The sequence below is a fragment of the Tauraco erythrolophus genome, chromosome 1, assembly GCF_009769465.1.
Source record: "Tauraco erythrolophus isolate bTauEry1 chromosome 1, bTauEry1.pri, whole genome shotgun sequence".
Taxonomy (NCBI): domain Eukaryota; kingdom Metazoa; phylum Chordata; class Aves; order Musophagiformes; family Musophagidae; genus Tauraco; species Tauraco erythrolophus.
Window position 1 is genome coordinate 74862165 of NC_141465.1, and position 20411 is coordinate 74882575.

Here is a 20411-nt window from a genome sequence, read left to right on the forward strand (position 1 = left end):
GCGCCGGCCTGACTCAGGCAGCTGCCCAGCCAGGAGCCAGGGAGCGGGAGCAATGCCCTCCTCCCTTCTGTCCTCGCTCCTGGGCAAAGCACCTTTTCCAGTTCCTTTGTCCTGACTTAAATAGGGCAATTAGCAGAGGTGCCGATTGGCTCAACCCTGAGGGTGGATGGGAGTCCGATCTGGTGGCCAGAACCAGGTCTAACCCAGTTCCAAAAGCAGGGAGGTCACAGGGAGCAAAGCCCCTCTCCTGCCACCAGAACCACCCCCCCGCCATCAAACCATGACAGTGTGTCTGCTAGTTGTGGCTCACATCGCTGAGCGTACAGAAGACTCAGTCTGTGCCACCCGTGCCGGAATGGCCAGACTCCGCCTAACCTTGTGGAAACTACACATTTCCTCAGTACTTCCATGTGCCAACACAAACCTCAGAGACAGCCAACTGTCTGGCTGTCAGATAGATAATTACTAACTTAAAAAAAAGCATTAGAAAAATACATATTAATAGTAGTGTATAGCGAAAAGGCTCTTCTGATTTCAGTAAAGAACATTAACATCTGCTGGCTGCTTAGCATCGCCTGTTTGCTTTTGGCTTGTTGGGCTTTATCTTAGCCTAGTGTAATAAATGGAAATGTCACCGTTAAATTAAATGGCTCCAGGTCAAATCCATCCAGTGATTACTCTGGGTTTAAGTTCACAGCAATAGCATTCTTTGCATATTGGTACAAATTTTCTGCCAGCGTCGCTAAGTTTCTGGTAATTGTTTGCATTGCATACCTTTATGTAAATTTTTGTAAACTAACGAGAATCATGTCAGTGATTTATATACGCAAAGCTTTTTAGTAAAATGAAGATCCTGTTAATCAGTAAGTACAAAAGCAGTTTGCATGAAAACAAAACGCTTTAGGTTATTTATAAAACTGTTCAAAATGCATTATAAAATGGTTTTAGTTAATTAATGTCTTCTCTGTTTTTCTCCTCAAGGAGGTTTCATGATTATAGGTAACAAAAGTTAACTTCAGGATGCTAAAAAGGAAACAAAGTTCAAGGGTGGAAGCCCAGCCAGTTACAGATTTCGGTCCCGATGAATCTTTGTCAGACAATGCAGACATTCTGTGGATTAACAAACCAGTAGGTATCTCTTTCCGTAGTTGCTAATTTTAAGTTAAATGTAACTTGTATTGTTGAAATATGACTTCCACAAAAGATTCTGAAGTAGATATTTGTCAGAAACAAGTATTGAGCTATAGTTGCTAATCTACCAGTTATTTTTTTTAAAAAAAGTCCAAAACTAAATAAAAAGGTTTCTTTTGGTTGTTGCAAACTGGTGAGGATGATCAAGCAGTGTTTGCCAACCAGTTCATCTACTGATTGTTTTTTTAAACAACCATCCTTTCAATGTCTCTGGTTCCTAACATATGCATTGAAATTAGAGGTTAAGTTTGTAAAATGAGCTTTTGAAAAGGATGTCAAAAGGAGCATTTCATTGCTAAAGTGGTAGCTAGTAGTCGGCCCTTTTGACTTTCAGATCTCTCCTTTTACATCACTTCTGAATGTAAAAGTGTATTTTGTCTGGTTATTTTGAAGTACAGCTCACATTTTTCTGGCATCATTTAACTGACAACCTGCCCTACGCAATAGATAGGTATAAAAGCGGCTGGCAGCTTGAAACTGAGGAAAGCTTAGTGTAGTTATTGATAGGATGTGCAGTATTAAGAAACTGTCTTTACCATGTAAACATGGTTATTATGATTAAATTACTTATTCAGCAGTCTGTGCATCCAGGATTCCTGTGTTTTGAATGATTCATTCTTTTGCAGAGAAGGCATTTTCACATTTCTCTTAAAGTAGTGTCTAAATTTTTACTTTATAAAAGCAGAAAGTTGAATATTCTGAAATAATACATTGTTAGCATTACATTCTTTTAATGGAACTATCCTCTCATTTGCGACATGGATGCCAGATCCCCTCAGCTTTGCTGCCGAGTTTTAACACCTAAATCATTTACAAGACAACACATATATTAGTTCATGCTAAATGATCTTAAATAGAATGTTTGTATTGACTGCTGTAATAAACTCAGAATGTCATTGTAGAAATGTATGCTGGGTTATTTACCCGTGTTTCTTAGCACACAGTACACGGCTTTTCGATGGAATAATTTTTTTCTTGTCATGCTGATGGACTAGTTTTATATTGCTTAGCATGTATAATGTCGACATTTTACTGGGGCGGACAATGTTTTTTATATCAGCCACACTTTATGTTAATTTTTCCAGTTGAAGCAAGGTTTGGAACAAAGTGGGTATTAGTACGTCAGGTGTCTTCCAGTTCCAAATTATTAATTTGGGCTCACGGTATGCAAATGATAGAGCTATTCAATTCAGGTCAAATATTATTATACTTAGGTGAGTGTACAGTGAGTATTAAACTGAGTGTTCTTAAATCTTCTTGATATCAAGTCTGAGGTGGTGGAAATGAGTGTAGAATTTCTTGTCAGATGAAAAATTGGTATAAATATACTTTAGTTCAGTGGTTTTTGTTTGGGGATTTTTTTTCTTCCTGAAGCGTCCTTTTTATTATTTTGATAGATATGACCTTACTAACTCTGATTCTTTATACTTGTCTGGCTTCAAGATGTTTCCATGGTGTTTTGATTTAAAAGAAAAAAAAATTCAACCTTAAACACCTGTATTGATACACTCTACTTTTTCATTAGAGCTCCCACTGTGACTGGCACTGAATATCAGCTATATTAATAATGATTGTAGTGAGTCTGAGAGCTAAGTAGTCATAGGCATGAAGTGTTCTCTTACAGCAACAAAACTTGTTTGGAACAAAAGTGAATCCTCATCTTAAGAAGTAGATTTCTTCGACATGGTCTCCATTATATTTATTCTTTTTATAAATGGAAGGATGCTTTTAATCCCCGTGCCTCTTACTTAATTTTTGGAATTGTAAACTGATTTAAAGATCAGTTCATCTAAATGTGGAACTAAAATTTTCCACAGATATTTAATGTATTCACCCAATTTATAACATCAACTTATTCCACTTACTGCCTGCACATAAACGTGACAAGTTGTCATTTGAGAAGAAATTGGATCACAAAAACTGCAAAGTAGAAATTACAGCATCCTAATTTTCAGTTTCCTGACTCTTAATTCTTGGTTTCTGAATTGTACAACCTCCCAAATTAACTAATAAAATTATATATGTACGTTTATATATGTATATACACATATATATGTGTGTGTATATGTAAATAAAATAAAGTCAGGAGTGCTTAGTTTTGGATGAAGACCTTTAATATGTGGATCATGATGTAAAAGAAAAATGGAAAAGTATTTACAAAAAGTACAAGTTATGGAGGCTAAATATTTGAGCACATCAAAGCAATCTTGCAATGTCTTGTGTTTTTTTTTTCCAGTGGGTACATTCTTTACTACGGATCTGTGCCATCATCAGTGTTATTTCTGTTTGTATGAACACTCCAAAGACCTTCGAGCATTATCCTCCTCTCCAGTATGTGACGTTCGCTCTTGATACTCTGTTGATGTTTCTTTACACTGCAGAGATGATAGCAAAAATGCATATCCGTGGCATAGTTAAGGTAAGCATCTAAACAGGGTTCTGCATGTGCTCAAGCGGATGATCTGAATATGCGCGGGTGACATTTGGATTTTGTTTTTAAACTTCTCGGCTCTTATTACTATGGTTGTTTTTAACTGCAGGCAACACTATAACTTACAAACTGAAAAGATACATTGAGAAAGATGCAGCTTTACTGCATATTTAATCTCCTGAAATATAATACCCACTTTCATAATAATGGTTCCTTACTAAGAAAGAGATTGTTTCATTGTATTAGTATAAAGAATAAAAGGAAAAATAAGCTACATATGCATTAGCAAGAGTATTTTTGTAAATGTCTAGAGATCCATGTATGGATTTAGAACTTTGATTTTCATTTCAGAAGGCTGGATGTGTTGTGTGGTTACTTTATTTATCAGAACATATGTCTTACTGTGAGCTAAATGAGAATGCTTTACTGATTTTTTTTTTCCTTAATATAATGCATGTTGGTAAACAAATGCTTCTGTTACTGTGTGTTTACTGTGCTGGAGTAATTTGTATAAGTTGGTATGATACTGGAGAATGTAAAACTGCAGACTTTTTCAGTAATCATTATTTTTTAGCATTATTTTACTGATTGTTTCAAGTCTTCTGTAAAAAGATACAAATTCAGCTTACATAAAGAAAATCTGTTTGCAGGCCTTATGGACACTACAATTCTGCCACTGTTTCACAGAATAGATAATCAGTGTGTTATCCTTCCCTTTCACTCCTGAGAGGTCTGGTGACTCCAGAGACATCTGAGGTTATACTTAGCTCTTCCATTTGTTCTGAGTTTACAGATAGCATTTTTTGGTCACTGCCCAACTAAGCTATTACGTCATCACACTTAATGAATATTAATAGTGAAAGTTAAAGTATCATTAATATTAATATTTAGAAAATTACTGAAAAAATTACTGAAATTACCCACATCTCTCACCCTCTCCTCCTATGTCATGTGCTTCAGCTCTCTGACCTTTTTGGTGGCCCTCTGCTCCCTCTCTTATAACTATGTCCTTCTTGTACTGGGGAGCCCAGAACTGCACTCAGCTCAAAATTAAGTTTGTGGATGTGGTCTCACAATTGCTGAATAAAGGGGAAGGATAGTGTCACTGGACCTGGTAGCTGCACACTATTCGTGTGAATAGAACTGTAGTAAAAGGGTATGGGCTTGTGTCATTTATAGTAACTTTTGTAAAACTATGTTAGAAGTGGATTGACCTTTTTTCAGCTGTTAAATCAGAGCTTTTTGGATATGTTAGCAAATTGTTTCTTTGAATGCTAATCAATGAATAATCCTTTTTTAGGGAACTATTTGACTTTTTGGATTATTGATTCTAGGGAAAATATTGGTTAAATGTTACAACTCTGCCAAGAACATAATGATCCATGGACTTCCAAAGATAGTGGCAATCAAAATAAAATAAGGTAGTGTTTAGAAACCTGTTGGCATTTATTAAAGATGTTTGCATATGAAACATCTTTCTGTAAGGAAATTTGTTTATGAACTGTAGTTGTAATTTAAGTGCATTCAAAAGTTTTAGTGAACGTAGGATCAATGAATAGACTGTCATATGGTTCTACTGAACTTTACCATAAATCAGTATTTCTGTAAAGGCCACAGGAATTGAAATGATAATAAACTTTTGAACCATGATTAATGCAAAATTTTAGTCCAGTGAGAAACCTAATTTATGGAGAAAGTAGCCACCATCCACTTAAATCTCAATTAATAACAATGTAAGTATAGCTGAAAGATTTTGAAAATGTTAAGTCGTGTCTAATTAACACCTTCTGAAGATAAATGAGAAATTTACTTCCTTTGGTTCCCAGGGGCTTTTAGAAAAGGAAAGTAGTTTCTGAAAATCCTAACCTTTTTCCTCTTTCTCTTTTCCCAGCGTAAACTAAGTGACAAAATAAAGCAATACATCTGTCCAAGTGTTTTTTTACCCTAGAGGGAAAGTTAAACTGAAATGTTGCTGTGACATTGTGCCCTTTATTACTCATGCTTCCTTTTCAATAATTGTTGCTGTACTAGTCAAATCTATTCAAAATTTGGACTGCCTGTGCCTTGTGGGTGTTGGTTGTTACTTGTTCTGTTTGCAAAGACAATCGATACGGAGGACTCCTTGAATTACGAGGGCACTGCTCATATAGATATCCACCACCTACAAAGAAAATAGACACTGGCATGTGTTTAGACAAGGAGCACAAAATACAAATATTAAAGAAACCAGAAGATGACAGTATAGGACATATCTACTACAGGGTCCGAGGTCCTTTTGTTTTCAAAACAGTATATTGATATTCCTTGTTATTGCTATCTGTCGTGGTTTGGCCCAGCTGGTGGCTAAGCTACCACACAGCCACTCACTCACTCCTCTTTCCCTCTCTTCCACACCAGGCAGGGGAGGAAAGGAGTAAAAAAAAAACACATCCAAAAGGCTTGAGGGTCAAGATAAGAACAGGGAGGGATGACCCAGCGGCCATAGCCCCGGGCAAAACAGATGCCATTTGGTGACAAATCAATTTAATTTGTTATCAGTTCATTCAGAGAGGATAACAAGAAACAAAACCAGATCTTAAAAACACCTTCTCCCACCCCTCCCTTCTTCCCAGCTCTACCTCCTCCACACCAGTGGCATAGGGGGACTGGGAATGGGGGTTGCAGGTCAGTTTGTCACGTGCTGTTTCTGCCACTCCTTCCTCAAGGGCGCACACTCCATACAGTCTTCTCCTGCTCCAAAATGGGCCCCCTTCTCATGGGAAACAGTCCACCGTGAACTTCTTTGACATAAATCCTTCCCACAGGATGCAACCCTTACCCATCAGATTGTTCCAGTTCAAGTTTTCCCTGTGGAGTCATAGCTTCTTAGGGTGCAGCCACTCACTCCAGTGTGGGGTCCCTTCCCACGGACTGCAGATGCATCTCTGCTTCACCATCAGTCTCCAGCAGCATGGGGGGTCCTTTCCCATGGAGACAATTCTCTCCAAACTCCCTTAGGCACAAGCATCTCTGTTGCAGCATGGGGTCCTCCATAGGCTGTGGGTGGATCTCTGCTCCACTATTAACCTTCATGGGCAGCAGGGGGGCCACCTGCCGTCTCACCACAGGCTGCAGGGGAATCTCAGCTCCAGCACACCTCCTCCTGCCCCATCTTCACTGACCTGGTGTCTGCGTGGCTGTTCCTCTCAGATCTCAGTCCTCTCTCTGCTGCAGCCGTGCTGGGCACAACCAGCCTGACAAGCCTTGCTGGTCTGGCAGGATGAGCTCTGCCCTGAGAACGAGGTGTTTCGGAGGCCTCCCTCCCCGGGAGGCTGGGGAGGGGAAAAGCCAACCCCTCCTCCCACCCCTGCCTGCCCCTGCTCTTCACTGCAGATCCTACCTGGTTCGGATTCCTTTGTTGTCTTCCTAAATAGGGCATTCGCAAAGGTGCTGACTGGCTCGGCCCTGGCCAGAGGGGATGGGTGGTCTGACCTGGCCAGAGGCTGGTCCAACCGGTTTTGGAGCTGGAGAAACTTTTCGCAGCTTCTTACAGGGGCTATCTCTGCAGCCCCTCCCCGCTACCAAAACCCCATCACATAAACCCAGCACCCTATCATGCACTGTTTACATTTAATAGAGGCTGTGATAGATGACTCCTCGTGAGGAACTGAAATGGGCATAAACGTGCAGTGTAACAGATTATGCTCAGTATATAGGCACTACCTGGGGAGAAAGTACTGAAAAGCTTGTGTTATGATAATTGTATTGTAGTTTTTGGTAATTGTATTGTAGTTTTTGGTATTGCAGGCTATTGTTACTTGTCATGAACAAGTGAACTAATGCTAATAACATGTTCATCTTTACCTTGAAACTTATCTCTGAAAAATGAAATACAAGCTACAGTTTCTTACCGATTGAGGTCTTTCTAAATACAAAATTCTGGGGCAGTTTGCCTAATGTTGGCTGGTCGCGTTGCGTAAAATGTATGTACAAGCAGTAAGATAACTTGTAATGATTTGTGAAGTTTTGTATGATATAGAGAGAATTAAACCAAGTCAGTTTGTTTCTTAAAACATATTTTTGTGCTCGTACTCTAAATTATGTTCTAAATTGAAGAATGATGGCCTGTGATAGAGCTCACTGTGAAATGATAGAGTAGCTCAGGAAAATACTGTGTACACAGTATTAAATCTATTTCAAATAGATGAAGTCAGTGAATATATAGTATCACTGACTAGAGAATAACTTTCATGAATACTACCCGGCCTCCAACTGAATAGTTTGATGACATTGAAAGTTAGGTGTTAATTACTTCGTCAAGCAAGTTATTCAAGTAGTGTAAGAGAAACTATCGTGGCTTACTATTTTGATTTGTGTTTAACCTATTAGGTTTTTATGAGCAAATAATTTTGAATATGGATTTCAGTCATGAAAATATGCTGTAATAAGTACAGCAATATTTAAATAATGTTTTTTAAAAGTATTGCATTCCTAGATATGCAAGTTTTCATAACACATATTTTTTCTGCAGACTTTCTATTTAGATCACATATTTTAATGGTTGATCTACAATGGTTTAAAGCATTGCAAATTCTGTTCTCTGAGTAGCACATGAATTAATGGATGATGTGATGTAACAACATCAGTATTTTTGTAGGAATGGCTTATGACACATGTTACCAGATATCTGCTAAATTGTGTTACAGACACATCTTAAAAAGACCTAATGTTTTAGAAATTAAAAATTCTGGTCTCTTTAAAAGTCATTGAAAAAAATTAAAAAGATTAATGACAAATATCACAGACTCTCTACACATTAAAAAAAGCTGTGGAGTGTGTAAAATAAAAAAGGCCTTTTAATAAAATGGTGAATTAAGTTCTTTTAGTGTTACCACACGCATACTATTATTTCTTTGCCTCAGACCTAGAAACATTAAATATAAAGTATAGCTCTACTTCAGGGGTGATTGAAGGTAATAATAAAGGCCAGGAGACCTCTTGACGTTGACTTGTTACAACATCAAGACATGGTGTGTGGGGAAAGGCTGTGTGTTGACGCAAATTTTACATGAGATTTAATGACATCAGAACAGTGTGGATTTTAGGAATAGGAAAGTTTTAGTTAAATGAAATCAAACTTCTGTTTTTAATTATTTTTTACAATAGAGCACGAACAATAGCCATCAGTGTCAAGGACTTAAAAGTCTCCCAGTCCTAATGTGATGTCCAGTCTCATCATTCATTCAGTTCAGTGAGTAATTCAGGGGTGTTTCAAGAGATTACTTAATTATTTTTTTTAATTCTCTCATGTAAGATGGAAATGCGTTCACTTAGTCCATCTTCATGGGGTAATGTTTGTATTTGTAATTTATATTTGTATAACGAATCTAAAAGTTTAATGTTGTGTGCAACCATAATATACTTCTTTGGATTTATAAGTGAAATTACAGCCTTCTAAGAAACAAACACAATTTTGTCCACCACAGTACCACACTGTGTACTCATGTATAAAATGTCATAAATTTAGTGCAATGGTAAAAGTTACTGAATTCAATTTGACATTGGTATTTTCATGATCTTTTCAGTTCAGAATTCTGTTTTCTTCAATTGATCCTAGATTTTTTTGCATCATCTTCATTTCCCAGAATGTAAACGGAGTTCAGTAACTCAAGATTTCTTTCATGTCTCAAGCTCCTTGGTCAGAAGGAGCTCTGCTATAGTCAGCTGCATGAGGGAAGTGTTAAGTGTGTTTAAATGAAAGCCAATCAGTCTCCTTCATTGCATCTTGAATAAGATTTAAACTGGTCTCCCAATTACATGTCATTTATGCCTACTGCCTAACTTACCGATTGACTGGCAGGCTTCTGAGAGCGCCATGAATTAATTAATGTTTGTGTCTGTCAAAATAGTTCATGATTCAGCTTGTAACCTAACTGACAAGACTCGCAGTCCTTCAGAATCAAAGCTCACGTTTCCGTGCCCACTCATATGTCACTTCCGAACATGACTGTATGTGCTTGACATAGGTCTGTTCATTGATTCAAGCAAAGTTTCCAAAATGATCTCCTCGTTGAAAAAAGGAGGTGGAGTGGCTTTAGAGAAATGAAAGATATATCTCAAGCCTAAGACAGATGTGATATTAAATGAGCATCAGACTTCTGAAAGAAAGCAGGGAGCCTAACCTCTGATGGAAGGACTTTGTATTTCTTTTAATCAGTATGGTACAAAAATCACCTTCTGCTTTCTGATTAGGGGTCTCCTGAAGGTTATCTCACATGAGTATGAGCAAGGTAAGGATACCTTACTTTAAAGGTATCTTACCTTTATTAGAAGTTTTTACTTTCAGCCTTTGCATTAGGAGTCAGAATAAGGAGATAGGGAAATATTCCAGGTAAATCGCTTCTATTAGATGCAATTGCACTTGTGGCACTATGTATAATAAAATAACCAAAGAGGAAAAATATGCCAAAAATCTGAGAAACTTTCAGGAAACTGTGTTCATGATATGAAAGAGTTCACATCCACTACAACAAAAAGGAACCAAGTAACACATGTCTTAGGTGAAAATTCAGCCTTTAGGGAATGAGAGATGAATTAATATCATTTCACTCCATGGGCACTGTGAGGGCATGTGAAATTATCTTTATCATACTGCATCCTCATTGTGGCTTCTAATCACAATCATGATGGTATCAGAAAACCTACACTGAAATCACGTTGTGAAAAGGAGGCATGGTTTATCCTGTTATTCTCTGTTAGAAGAATAACACTGTAGAATAAAAAGTGTGAGAGTTCTGTCTCTTGTCTGCTAAAAAGGCCTAGCTGACACTTACTATACTATCATCATGCTGAAAATTAGAAATTTTTTTGTACAGCACGAGTGGTGCACTGAATTTATTAGAAGTGTCTTTCTTTTCACTGTGCAGTTGTGACGCGTCAGCTAACAAAGGAGATGATAGAGAGTCAGGAGCAATGGTCCTTGACATTTCCCCCATTGTTAAATCAATTACGTTCACAGCAAAACTTTTGTACCAGCTGAAGCAGTTGCGAGTGGATGTGTCAGACTGTATTTCAGTAGCGCGGAGCGCCATTCGCTGGCCTCAGCTCTCCTGCAAGGGGCTGAAGGAAATGGTTGCACCATGAGCTTTCGGCGCTCTCTTGGCGAATTCGTGCAGAAACTGAAACAAAGCTCAGTCTTCTACCAACCAGTCACAGATAGATGGGAGCTGTTTTCTTTGCATCTGTCTGGTACTAGAGACCAGTTAACTGAAATCAGTGGCTTTCAGTGTGTCAGGTGTTCCCAGGCATTGTCAGCCCTGTGCAGAGAGCACGTTTTCCTTGTTGTTTTTCTGATAGGTGCTTCAGTTGCTGTAGTTGCTATCTGTCTGCTCAAGAGGAGAGAATCAAGGACAGAGCAGGCTGGAAACTTACCTGAGCCATGTGGCCTTAACTCTGTGCATTCAGTTCTCTGCCAATATGAGGAATTTTCCACCTGTAGTGCAAGTGATGTGAGGTGGAGACGGGCTTTTGTGCTGTAATGAAATACTCTGCTTGCCATCATCTAAACTGGGGTCTGCAACTGTTTCCAGTGGCAGCTGATGTCCGTTTGCATATTCTGACACTTTTTTATTTTTGCTTGCATGAAATAGATTTTTGGGCTTAAAATAGAAACACTTTTAGTAGGATTCATGGTGCTGATTTGAGGGTCTGCAGTTGTCTGTAATTAGTTGTTTATGTCTAAACTAGGCTTTTCCAAAAGCTAATTTCTCTGGCCTGTTTTTCTCCATTGACTGAAAGGGAGGTTTAAAGAACGTAGGCTGACACCTAACCCTCAGGTAACTCACAGTCAGCGATTACTCTAACTCGTTGTTATAGATTTGGTGTCAATGGGCAGGTGGGCACTACAGAAAGTATACAGACAACTGGATGCTAGCTTCTTCCTTAACATTTATGGCATTAACTTATTTATGCTTAAGTAAGTTTCTTCCATAATCATCCTAATTCAGAAGTTTGTCTTGAATTATGGATTACAGAATTTTTTTACTGTACCTTAGTACAAGTATCTGTTTTGCCTTCTTTTCAGTACTTTTAATATTAAAAATTCCACCTTTATCTAACAAGAATGGAGAAATTACAAAATGGGTTTCATCCTTCTGATAAATGACAGAAATATCAATTGAATTATGGTGAAACACTGCCAGCTGGCTCATCAGCTTTTAGTAACTTTGTCATGGGAGTTTCTGCTGCATTACAGACTGAAAATGGAAAATGGAAATTCTGATACTGCTGCATTTTGTGACTTTAGGTGTGTTGAATATATCCCATGGTGTATAAATTATTTAAAGATCAGGAAGTTGTGTTGTTTTCAAAGGTCAGGTAGTAAATCAGAATACGTGGCTCCTGTCATCTTGTGTCAGCATGCTCTGATGTGCTCATGATGCCTAGTGGTGAAAACTCGGTCTCGGGATGTGCAAGTCACAAACAGGAGCGAGAACCTTGACCTGGAGGGCAGGGGCATAACCAGTGGAATCAGTGGCAAGGATGAGAAAATGCCAAGATGTTTTGATTAAACAGGGTGTAATTATGTGAAGGGAAGAAATAGAAAACAACTTACCTGTGTAGTAAAAAAGCTCATAGAGCAAGCATAAAAAAAGACTCAGTTGATTTAAGATTTGAGTTTCCCCTGTGACTCTACTTCTTGGGATTATAAAGTGAAAATTATTTGTCCTTGTGACAAATTATTTTACATATCTATATTAAAATAATAGTATTCTGTACTATGTATAATGCTGTTAGAAACCTAGATGTGTAGTGCAGATCCCATACTATTCTGTGTTGGCAGAAGTTATATTGTTTCAAATTGTCTTAAAATTAACTTAAAAAATACTGGAGTATTTTGGTGTTGGCAGCTGTGATGGTTGGTTTTAAATATTATTTCATAGCAAACAATATTGATACCTATTATTTGAATAAGCCATTCAGTCTACAAAAGTTGATTCTTCTCTCTCACCATTTTCCTGTATTTGTCTGTTGCTGTTTTGCTAAGCGCGTATGGCCATCGCAAGGACATCTGTTCCCAGCCTACTGGGATCATGTTGCCAGTGAAACGCTCCGATGCTGTTTCCAGTCACAGGAAATTAAAAAATTACAACTGATTATCATGAGGAAAACAAATACGAAGTTGCCTGCAGCATGCTGCTAGTTGGGCGTTACTGCCTGTGGGACAGGAAGGTTAGAGACCGTGGCGCTAGAATATACGCACCTGTTTCTATGGTTACTTGTGCCTGGTTTTGTTAAGAGTGTTTATTACAGGAAAGTAATGACTCATATTCCACAGTGGGGCTTTTTGCACCATTTTTGCATTAGAGCATTAGAAAACCAAAGACATTTAAATTACTTAGTGAACATAGGCAAAATTTCTAAAATAAAAATAATTTTTCTAACCAGTCAATGGGTCATAGAAATTTTTAGTGAGATATTATTTTTGGGCGTGGATTGAAGTATGTGTCCATATAATACCTAGTGACTTACCATGGTGATAATAATTTGACCTTAAAGTTATTAAGAAAAAATATACAACATACTGACTATCATAATGTATTTAGAAATTGCCCTTTCAATATGCAGACCAATTAGATGAACAAAACTTTACTTTTCAGTAATGGTTTTTTTTTTCCCCCATTCTAATAGCCCTTTCAAGGATTACTTTACTGCTTTTCTTCATTAAAGTAGCTTTTACTGAGGGGCATTGATAATGTATCACTTCATGTCAGGGTAAAATAACATATATCCTGGGATAGCAGTGAAATCAACTTATTGGATAACCTGTTATGTATTCAGGTAAGAAGAGAGGGAGCTTCATCCCTAATGTGCCTTTCTGTGTTGAAACTTGCGTTTTCAGAGAAGTCTGCTATAATTAAACAATATCTTTTATATTAATTTATGCCCGTGTTGTCTTCTCTCTTAATTTGAGAGAATAAAACAGGACATTGAGATGAAAAAATCTTAATGACGTCCAAATCCCTGTGGAAGGGAAGAAGAAGATTTCTATGCAGCTATATTTTCATGAAAAGGATGAAATTTGTGGGGGATTTTTAAGGTAGTAAGATGAATGAAAATTTTCATTGCGAAGTATTGTGTTCTCCACCACTAATATAAATATTGCTCTCTTACAACTATACTAAGATTGTTGTTTCAATAAACTTTTCCTGGTCTCTGTAGTATAAAATGGGTTCTCCAGATTTTAGTAATGCTAGTTATCAACTAATAAAATCTCCTTTCTGAAAAGTGCCTCCTTCTTATCTGTTCCATCTTTCCTCTTTGTGGCTTTTCTCTGTTGAAGGAAAGCTGTGGAAGACAATCACAGATTCGAGTTTTATTGTGTTAGATCAGACCATTTGCCTACCAAATCTCCCTATTCAATCTCCAGACAATATTGATGCTTCTGAATGAAAGCTTTCACCTGGAAACATTTGGATCCAAACCCACCCATTGCATCCGCAGTGAACATTGGAGCTAGGGGAGGGCAGAATACTGCTGGCTGAAGCACAGAAGCATTTAACACGTGTTGCTTTCTCAAGGCTGCATAGTACTTCCAAACACAAGCAAATGCCCATGCATGTGGAGCTAGATGTAGAACTGGAGTCTACCCCAAGGAACTGGCATCTTGAGGAGATAGTCTTAGATGCACACAACTGGAGAAAAGTCTGGGTTGGAAGCGACCTATGGAGATTGTCTGGATGAACCTCTTACTCAAAGCAGGGCCTTAGTTTGGTTATCCAGGGTCCTATCAAGTGGCATCTTGAATATTCCCAGTAAGGGAGGTGCTAGCACCTCTCTGAACAGTGTTCTTGTGTTTAAGTGTTCTCACGGTGAAGACTTTTTTCCTGTGCACTTCCTGGAAACAGTGAGTGCTGTTCCAGGTAGGGGCATCCTGTTAATCCTCCTCCTGATCAGCCATTTTTAGATTTACAGAATCTTTTAAGACATCCAAGGGAGCCAAGTCAGCTAGTAAAGCAATACTTAGGGCACTGGATACAGCTGGCTAATGAGTGGATGGAGAGAGAAATGAAATTCAGGCTTGCAGTGTAGTAACCCATAAAATCTCTCTGCAGAGTATGTTGGCACCCAACTGCAGTGGTAGAGCAGTGCAGCAAGAAAGCAGCAATGTAATAGAGCAGCAAAGCTCCTGTCCCCGCACGTTCTGCAGCTAAGCTGGAGAGGGACTTTTTACAAGGGCGTGTAGTGATAGGACAAGGGGAAATGGATTTAAACTGAAAGAGGGCAGATTTCGATTAGATCTAAGGAAAAAATTTTTCACTCAGAGGGTGGTGAGGCACTGGAACAGGTTGCCCAGAGAAGTTGTAGATGCCCCATCTCTGGAAGTGTTCAAGGCCAGGTTGGATGAGGCTTTGGGCAACCTGGTGTAGTAGAGGGTGTCCCTGCCCATGGCAGGGGGGTTGGAACTAGATGATCTTTGAGGTCCCTTCCAACCCAAACCATTCTATGATTCTATACCTACCGTTGGGTATTGATAAGAAGGTATCTGCATCTCTCACCTATTGACTATATATGAAGGCTGCGCCTGGCAGCACTGAGTAGTGGATAATCTGAATTACTTATCACTCAGCTGAACTGAGATGCTCTACAGTGACTCCACTGATGCAGGGGGTGTGTTGAGGCATTCCTTTCCTTCGTTTTGTGGAAATGGTTATTCACCTTGATGCATTTTGTGCTTGAGGAAGGGAGTGTTGTGCAATGTTTTCATGTTTGTTTCTATTTTGTTTTTAAATTTTCTTGAACATTTTTGCTTTAAAACACTGGTTTTTAATTTCCCCCAATTCTCCCCCCCTCCCCGCTTATTTTAAAGCAAATACTGTGGTAGAATTTTAACAAATAAAATGGTCCTTGTTCATCTGTTTGAAAGTCTGGATTCTTACTTCATAGCCAGGATTGTTTCTTCCTCTCACAACTTCCCTAAAACTGTTGCTGTTTTTACATGACGTAAGTCATTGAATCAAATGAAATGACATTGCATTTTTTTATTCTTTCTCTGAACAACCCAATAAGAATGCTATTTTTGATTCTTTAACGGATTTTGGTGTTGTGCCTTTTTTTTTCTTTCTGTTAGAAACAGCGAATGAAATGGAGAATACTATACTTTAAAAACCTCCCATTACAATACGAAAAGCGAAACACAAAGTTTGGTGAAGTTAATTACATAAATTCAAAAAATCTAATATGTCTTAAAAATATGTTTGAGACTGTTCTTTAATGAATGAAAGTCTTACATCTTCATGGGTAATTCCTAAAACAATCTGAAAATCTTAACAAAGTCACTTAAAAATATATGTTTTTTAATTATTGCAAATGATGAAGTAGTGATTCTGCCGTGATTATAGCTTTTTTGTAATGATAGATTGGAACTTTGTGTGTTTTGTGTCTGTAACATGCATGGAATCACCCTCTAATCCAAAGGACTAGCAAGAACTGTGTTTCATTTTTTGAATTGTAAATAGAGTAACTTTGTTTTGTGTACTGTAACATCAAGTGATTTTTCCAAGGTTTTTCTAGCATAGAATGCAAGATTACTATAAATATTACATTACATGTTATGACAAAGATAAATTACGCAGTATACAGTGTGTTACTTGGAAGCATCTGATGATGGAGCAGCTCAGTACAATACATGAGTAGTTACAATTGAACTTGTTTAACTCAGTCATAATAAAGTGATATTACACCCACTGTAGCTGTTTAGAGTTAAACTTCACACAGCAATTCTAATTCCATTGCTGTTACAAATCAATTGTTGTTTTGTGAATATATTTTAAATAAGTTCCTTCACTGTGAATGAAGACATTTTTATGAGAAAAATGAGAAGCTGTGTGTCTCCCCCGCCCTTAATTGTTTCTTTTTTCCCCCGAAATACAGACTATTTAAAAAAAAAATATGTGGGTTTATTTTGAAGTGATACTATCACTGTTGCAGAGGGCTAACTTAGAGACAACCATCTGTTTTGAAATACGCCAATTTTTGATCTTACCTAGAGCAGTCACTCACAATTTCCTTCGTTTCCTGCATGGATCATCATTTTACAGTCATAGAAGTACTTTGCATTAAAAGATGACTAGTCTATAATTTGCTGGTTGTTGCATAATAAAACGCTTCAGGTTGAATTTTTTAATGTCACGCAGAGTAAAAGATGGACTTTAAGTAGGTGGTGTGACTGAGAGTCGTCTGTCTGCTTGAGATCCCGCTTCAGTCAGTCCCTGAGGCAGCTGAGGGCTTGCAAAGCTCTGAAGAAGGAAGAAGGGGGCTAAAATTTGACACAAGTACATTTGAGTAATAGTTTTGTTTTGGGGGGACAGAAGAGGAGAATTGAGACCAGAAGTCAGAGGCAGCTTTTCTTCTTGATTAGGCTGCATCTCTTCATTCTCTTTTCTATGTGAGGAAAATGTTAAAAGCATTTGACAGGTTAGCATCTGGGTTGTCCACATCATTCTGCTCCTAAACAGACCTGTAAACTGCAGGTTTTAAGGCAATAGGAAAAGTTTGAAGTTGAGCTAGAAACATAAGGGATGTATGCGTATGTGTGACTGGGTAGGAGACATGTAGTCTTTGTATGTGTATGTATATCTTTATCTGTGTTTGCAGGAGGCAGAGGGAGGTTAGGCAAGGTGCTACCTTGAGCTCTGATTTCATTTTCTTTCCCACTCCCACCTCCATACACTTCGATGTTTGTGTGGAGTAAAGGAATGGGGGAGGGAGGGTGAGCCTTCTTTCCCTGACTCAGCTGTGCCCTCTCTTCTAGCTTGCTCTTTTTGCATTACAATGAGCATTGTGGAGGGGGAAGAAATGATCTCCCAAATTCTGATTCCCTCTATTCCTTTTATTCCTTCCTGTGCATTTATGCTGCTCCTAAAATACTAGTAAGTGTCAGCCTCCACCCCTTAATGCTCATTTGTAGTGCTACACAATGTAGCCCACAGGGTGATCTGAAGAATTTGCTGGAGTTGTTGATGTGCTATATTTACAGCCACCACATGCAGGATCCGGTGACCATGATAGAATAGCAAGAGTAGCTGGTCATTAGTGAGCTTGCTGGTCCCTTTGTATTTGTACCATCTTTCAGCTATCGTGTTTGTCAGAGAATGTGAGGAAAAGTGGGAGACTAAGGTTCTCTTAAGACAGACTCAAGACTACAGGACTCCCTTCCAGAGCAGGTCGTGATAGATGTGATTACCATCAGAGCAAATGTCACATCACTTCTTTTGTTTAGCTTTCCCACAGAGGCAGCTGGAAAGAGGCTGGAGGGAAGGATTCAGAGGACAGGTTGTAGTCAGGGATGAGAGAGAAAAAGAAATTGCTGAAGACAGGCGGGGAGGCAGTGGAGGCTTTTCACTTGCCGGGATTTGCTGTTCATCCTGAGGTGTTCCTGAGATGTTAAGAGAGAAGCAGGGCAGAAATCACCTAGGAGATGACTGTGCTATTGTCTAGCTAAGCTGTTTACCTTACCAATGAGATACTGAAATTGCTTAACAAAATTAGCAGACAAAATCAATCTCCTAGCAGACTGCTTTATGCAATTCAGATGTTGATTTTGTAGAGTATTTTGCTTTCAGCAAGGTTGATAATGGAATAAAAAATTATTGAAAAAATGCAGTTTGGCTAGCCTTCCCTTCTGATGTAAGCTACACTGTAATGGCTCTCATGGAGTCACTACCTCAGATGCTATTACTTCTTTATGTGGTTCTGTCTGTATTTTGTATTGGCTCACATTTCCAATGAGTTAGGTCTTATAAAATTGGTTTTTTTCCCTCTGAACTTGTATAACGACTGTTTAGGGCACCTAATACTGGCACTTGGTGTTTTATCTTTAATGTGCTGGTTACAATTGAGAAAGTGTGTCTTCTGGAATCTCAGTGCTGTTACTGGGGTATTAGTATTGCACGTGAAAATAGAAAATGACGAAACAGGGTAATACATTGTACTTAGTTAATGTAATGGTGCTAAAATTAGGTAAAAAACAGTTAAATGAGGAGAATGTAGGGAAAAGGAAGGAGATTTCTTTGTTGGTCCTATTTTTGAGTAGGTAAAGAAACACTAAGATCTTACACTGAACTTGAGGTATTCTTCCTTAGTTATGGCAAAATTGCCATAGAAAATTAAGTTCTTATAGAGCAGAGAATGTTTTAATTACAGATCGTTATGTCAACCTTCTGTTCTTTTGGGATGTCAAATTTCAGATTAATTCAAATTAGTATCTCTAAGAAAGAGGCAGACTTTTGATCCATTCCACATGTGTGGTTTACTAAGAAAGCCAGTTCCATGGTTGTGTACTAGCCTAACAGTGATTCTGACCTGTTGTAAGTAACTACTGAGGGAAAAGATGGAAGCATATTAGGAGAAACTATTTGGGGAGACTAGGAAGGGTATTACAAAATAATGAATAGATCTCTAGTTGACAAAGAAAAGATTGATCCATCTAACAGCTATGCAGTATTTCTGCTTTGAACTTCAGATTTTTTATATATCTTAAAACGCTTCGTGTTTAATAGCTGTTAGTTTGTTAGCGAGTCCACTGAGTTCAAGCAACACCTCTTAGTTTACCTGGGAAACGCATTAAGCGAGGACATGGTTTACTGTGCAAAGGCCTTCCAAAGGCTGCCCCAAGCCTGCAGGCATGGACTGTGTAAGTGGAGTGGCATCCACTACTCCATCAGAAGCAAATGGTTTTGTTGTCTAGATAGACTGTAAGTCATGTTGCTTTCAGGAGCTTTCAGAACTTGCTGTGCACGTTAAAGAGTCTACCATCCACTGTAGGAAGTAAGGAGTCAGCAACTTTAATGACTTTAAGAATCGTAGAATCATAGAATCGTCTGGTTGGAAGAGACCTTCAAGATCATCGAGTCCAACCATTCACCCTGCACTGTCAGGGTCCCTAAACCATGTTGCTCAACACCAAATCCACACGGTTTTTAAACACCTCCAGGGATGGAGACTCCGCCAGCTCCCTGGGCAGCCTGTTCCAATACTTCACAACCCTCTCTGTAAAGAAATTCTTCCTGATATCTAACCTAAATTTCCCCTGGCGTAACTTGAGGCCATTCCCTCTCGTCCTGTCATTCATAGCGTGGGAGAAGAGACCGACCCCCATCTCCCTACAACTTCCTTTCAGGTAATTGTAGAGAGCGATAAGATCCCCCCTGAGCCTCCTCTTCTCCAGACTAAACAGTCCCAGCTCCCTCAGCTGCTCCTCATAGGACAAGTTCTCTAAACCCTTCACTAGTTTTGTTGCCCTTCTCTGAACCCGCTCCAACACCTCAATGTCCTTCTTGAAGTGAGGGGCCCAAAACTGGACACGGTACTCAAGGTGTGGCCTCACCAGTGCTGAGTATAGGGGGAAAAGAGATCTGGATTAGTCTCAGCATGAGACTTCTAGACTACTGTACTAATTCTTTAACTTTTGCAAATGTTTAGACCACATTTCAAAGAATTATAAACCATAATGTAAATGGTCTGGGATAGCGCATTCACAAAAAAATGCTAAAACAATCCTCATCAATGATTCTCAAGTTTCAGCAGACGTGATGAAAAAAGGGTGAGGGATTAGCACATTGCAATACTTCAGCTATTTTAGGTGAGATGTATCCAGGTGTATTGGAATTTCATGTATCTGTATTCCTTTCTAAATCTAAGAACAGGCTGCCATTGACTGTGAGTGTGGAATTTCAACCCAAGCCTTTTTTAAATGTGAATGAAACTCATGGTTCATTGCTATTAATATGTGAGTGCTAGCCTGTGTTTA

At 38.6% G+C, this 20411-nt stretch overlaps 1 protein-coding gene across 2 annotated transcripts in view; it reads left to right on the forward strand.

The window, feature by feature from the left end:
* Positions 1–1020: 1020 nt before the first annotated feature.
* Positions 1021–20411, forward strand: part of NALCN (sodium leak channel, non-selective) — a 253954-nt gene continuing 234563 nt past the window's right edge. For both annotated transcript variants that reach the window (XM_086611009.1, XM_086611015.1), the window contains exons 1-2: positions 1021–1128; positions 3428–3610. In XM_086611009.1, coding sequence (XP_086467135.1) covers positions 1021–1128; positions 3428–3610 — 291 coding nt within the window. The remainder of the gene's footprint in view (positions 1129–3427; positions 3611–20411) is intronic.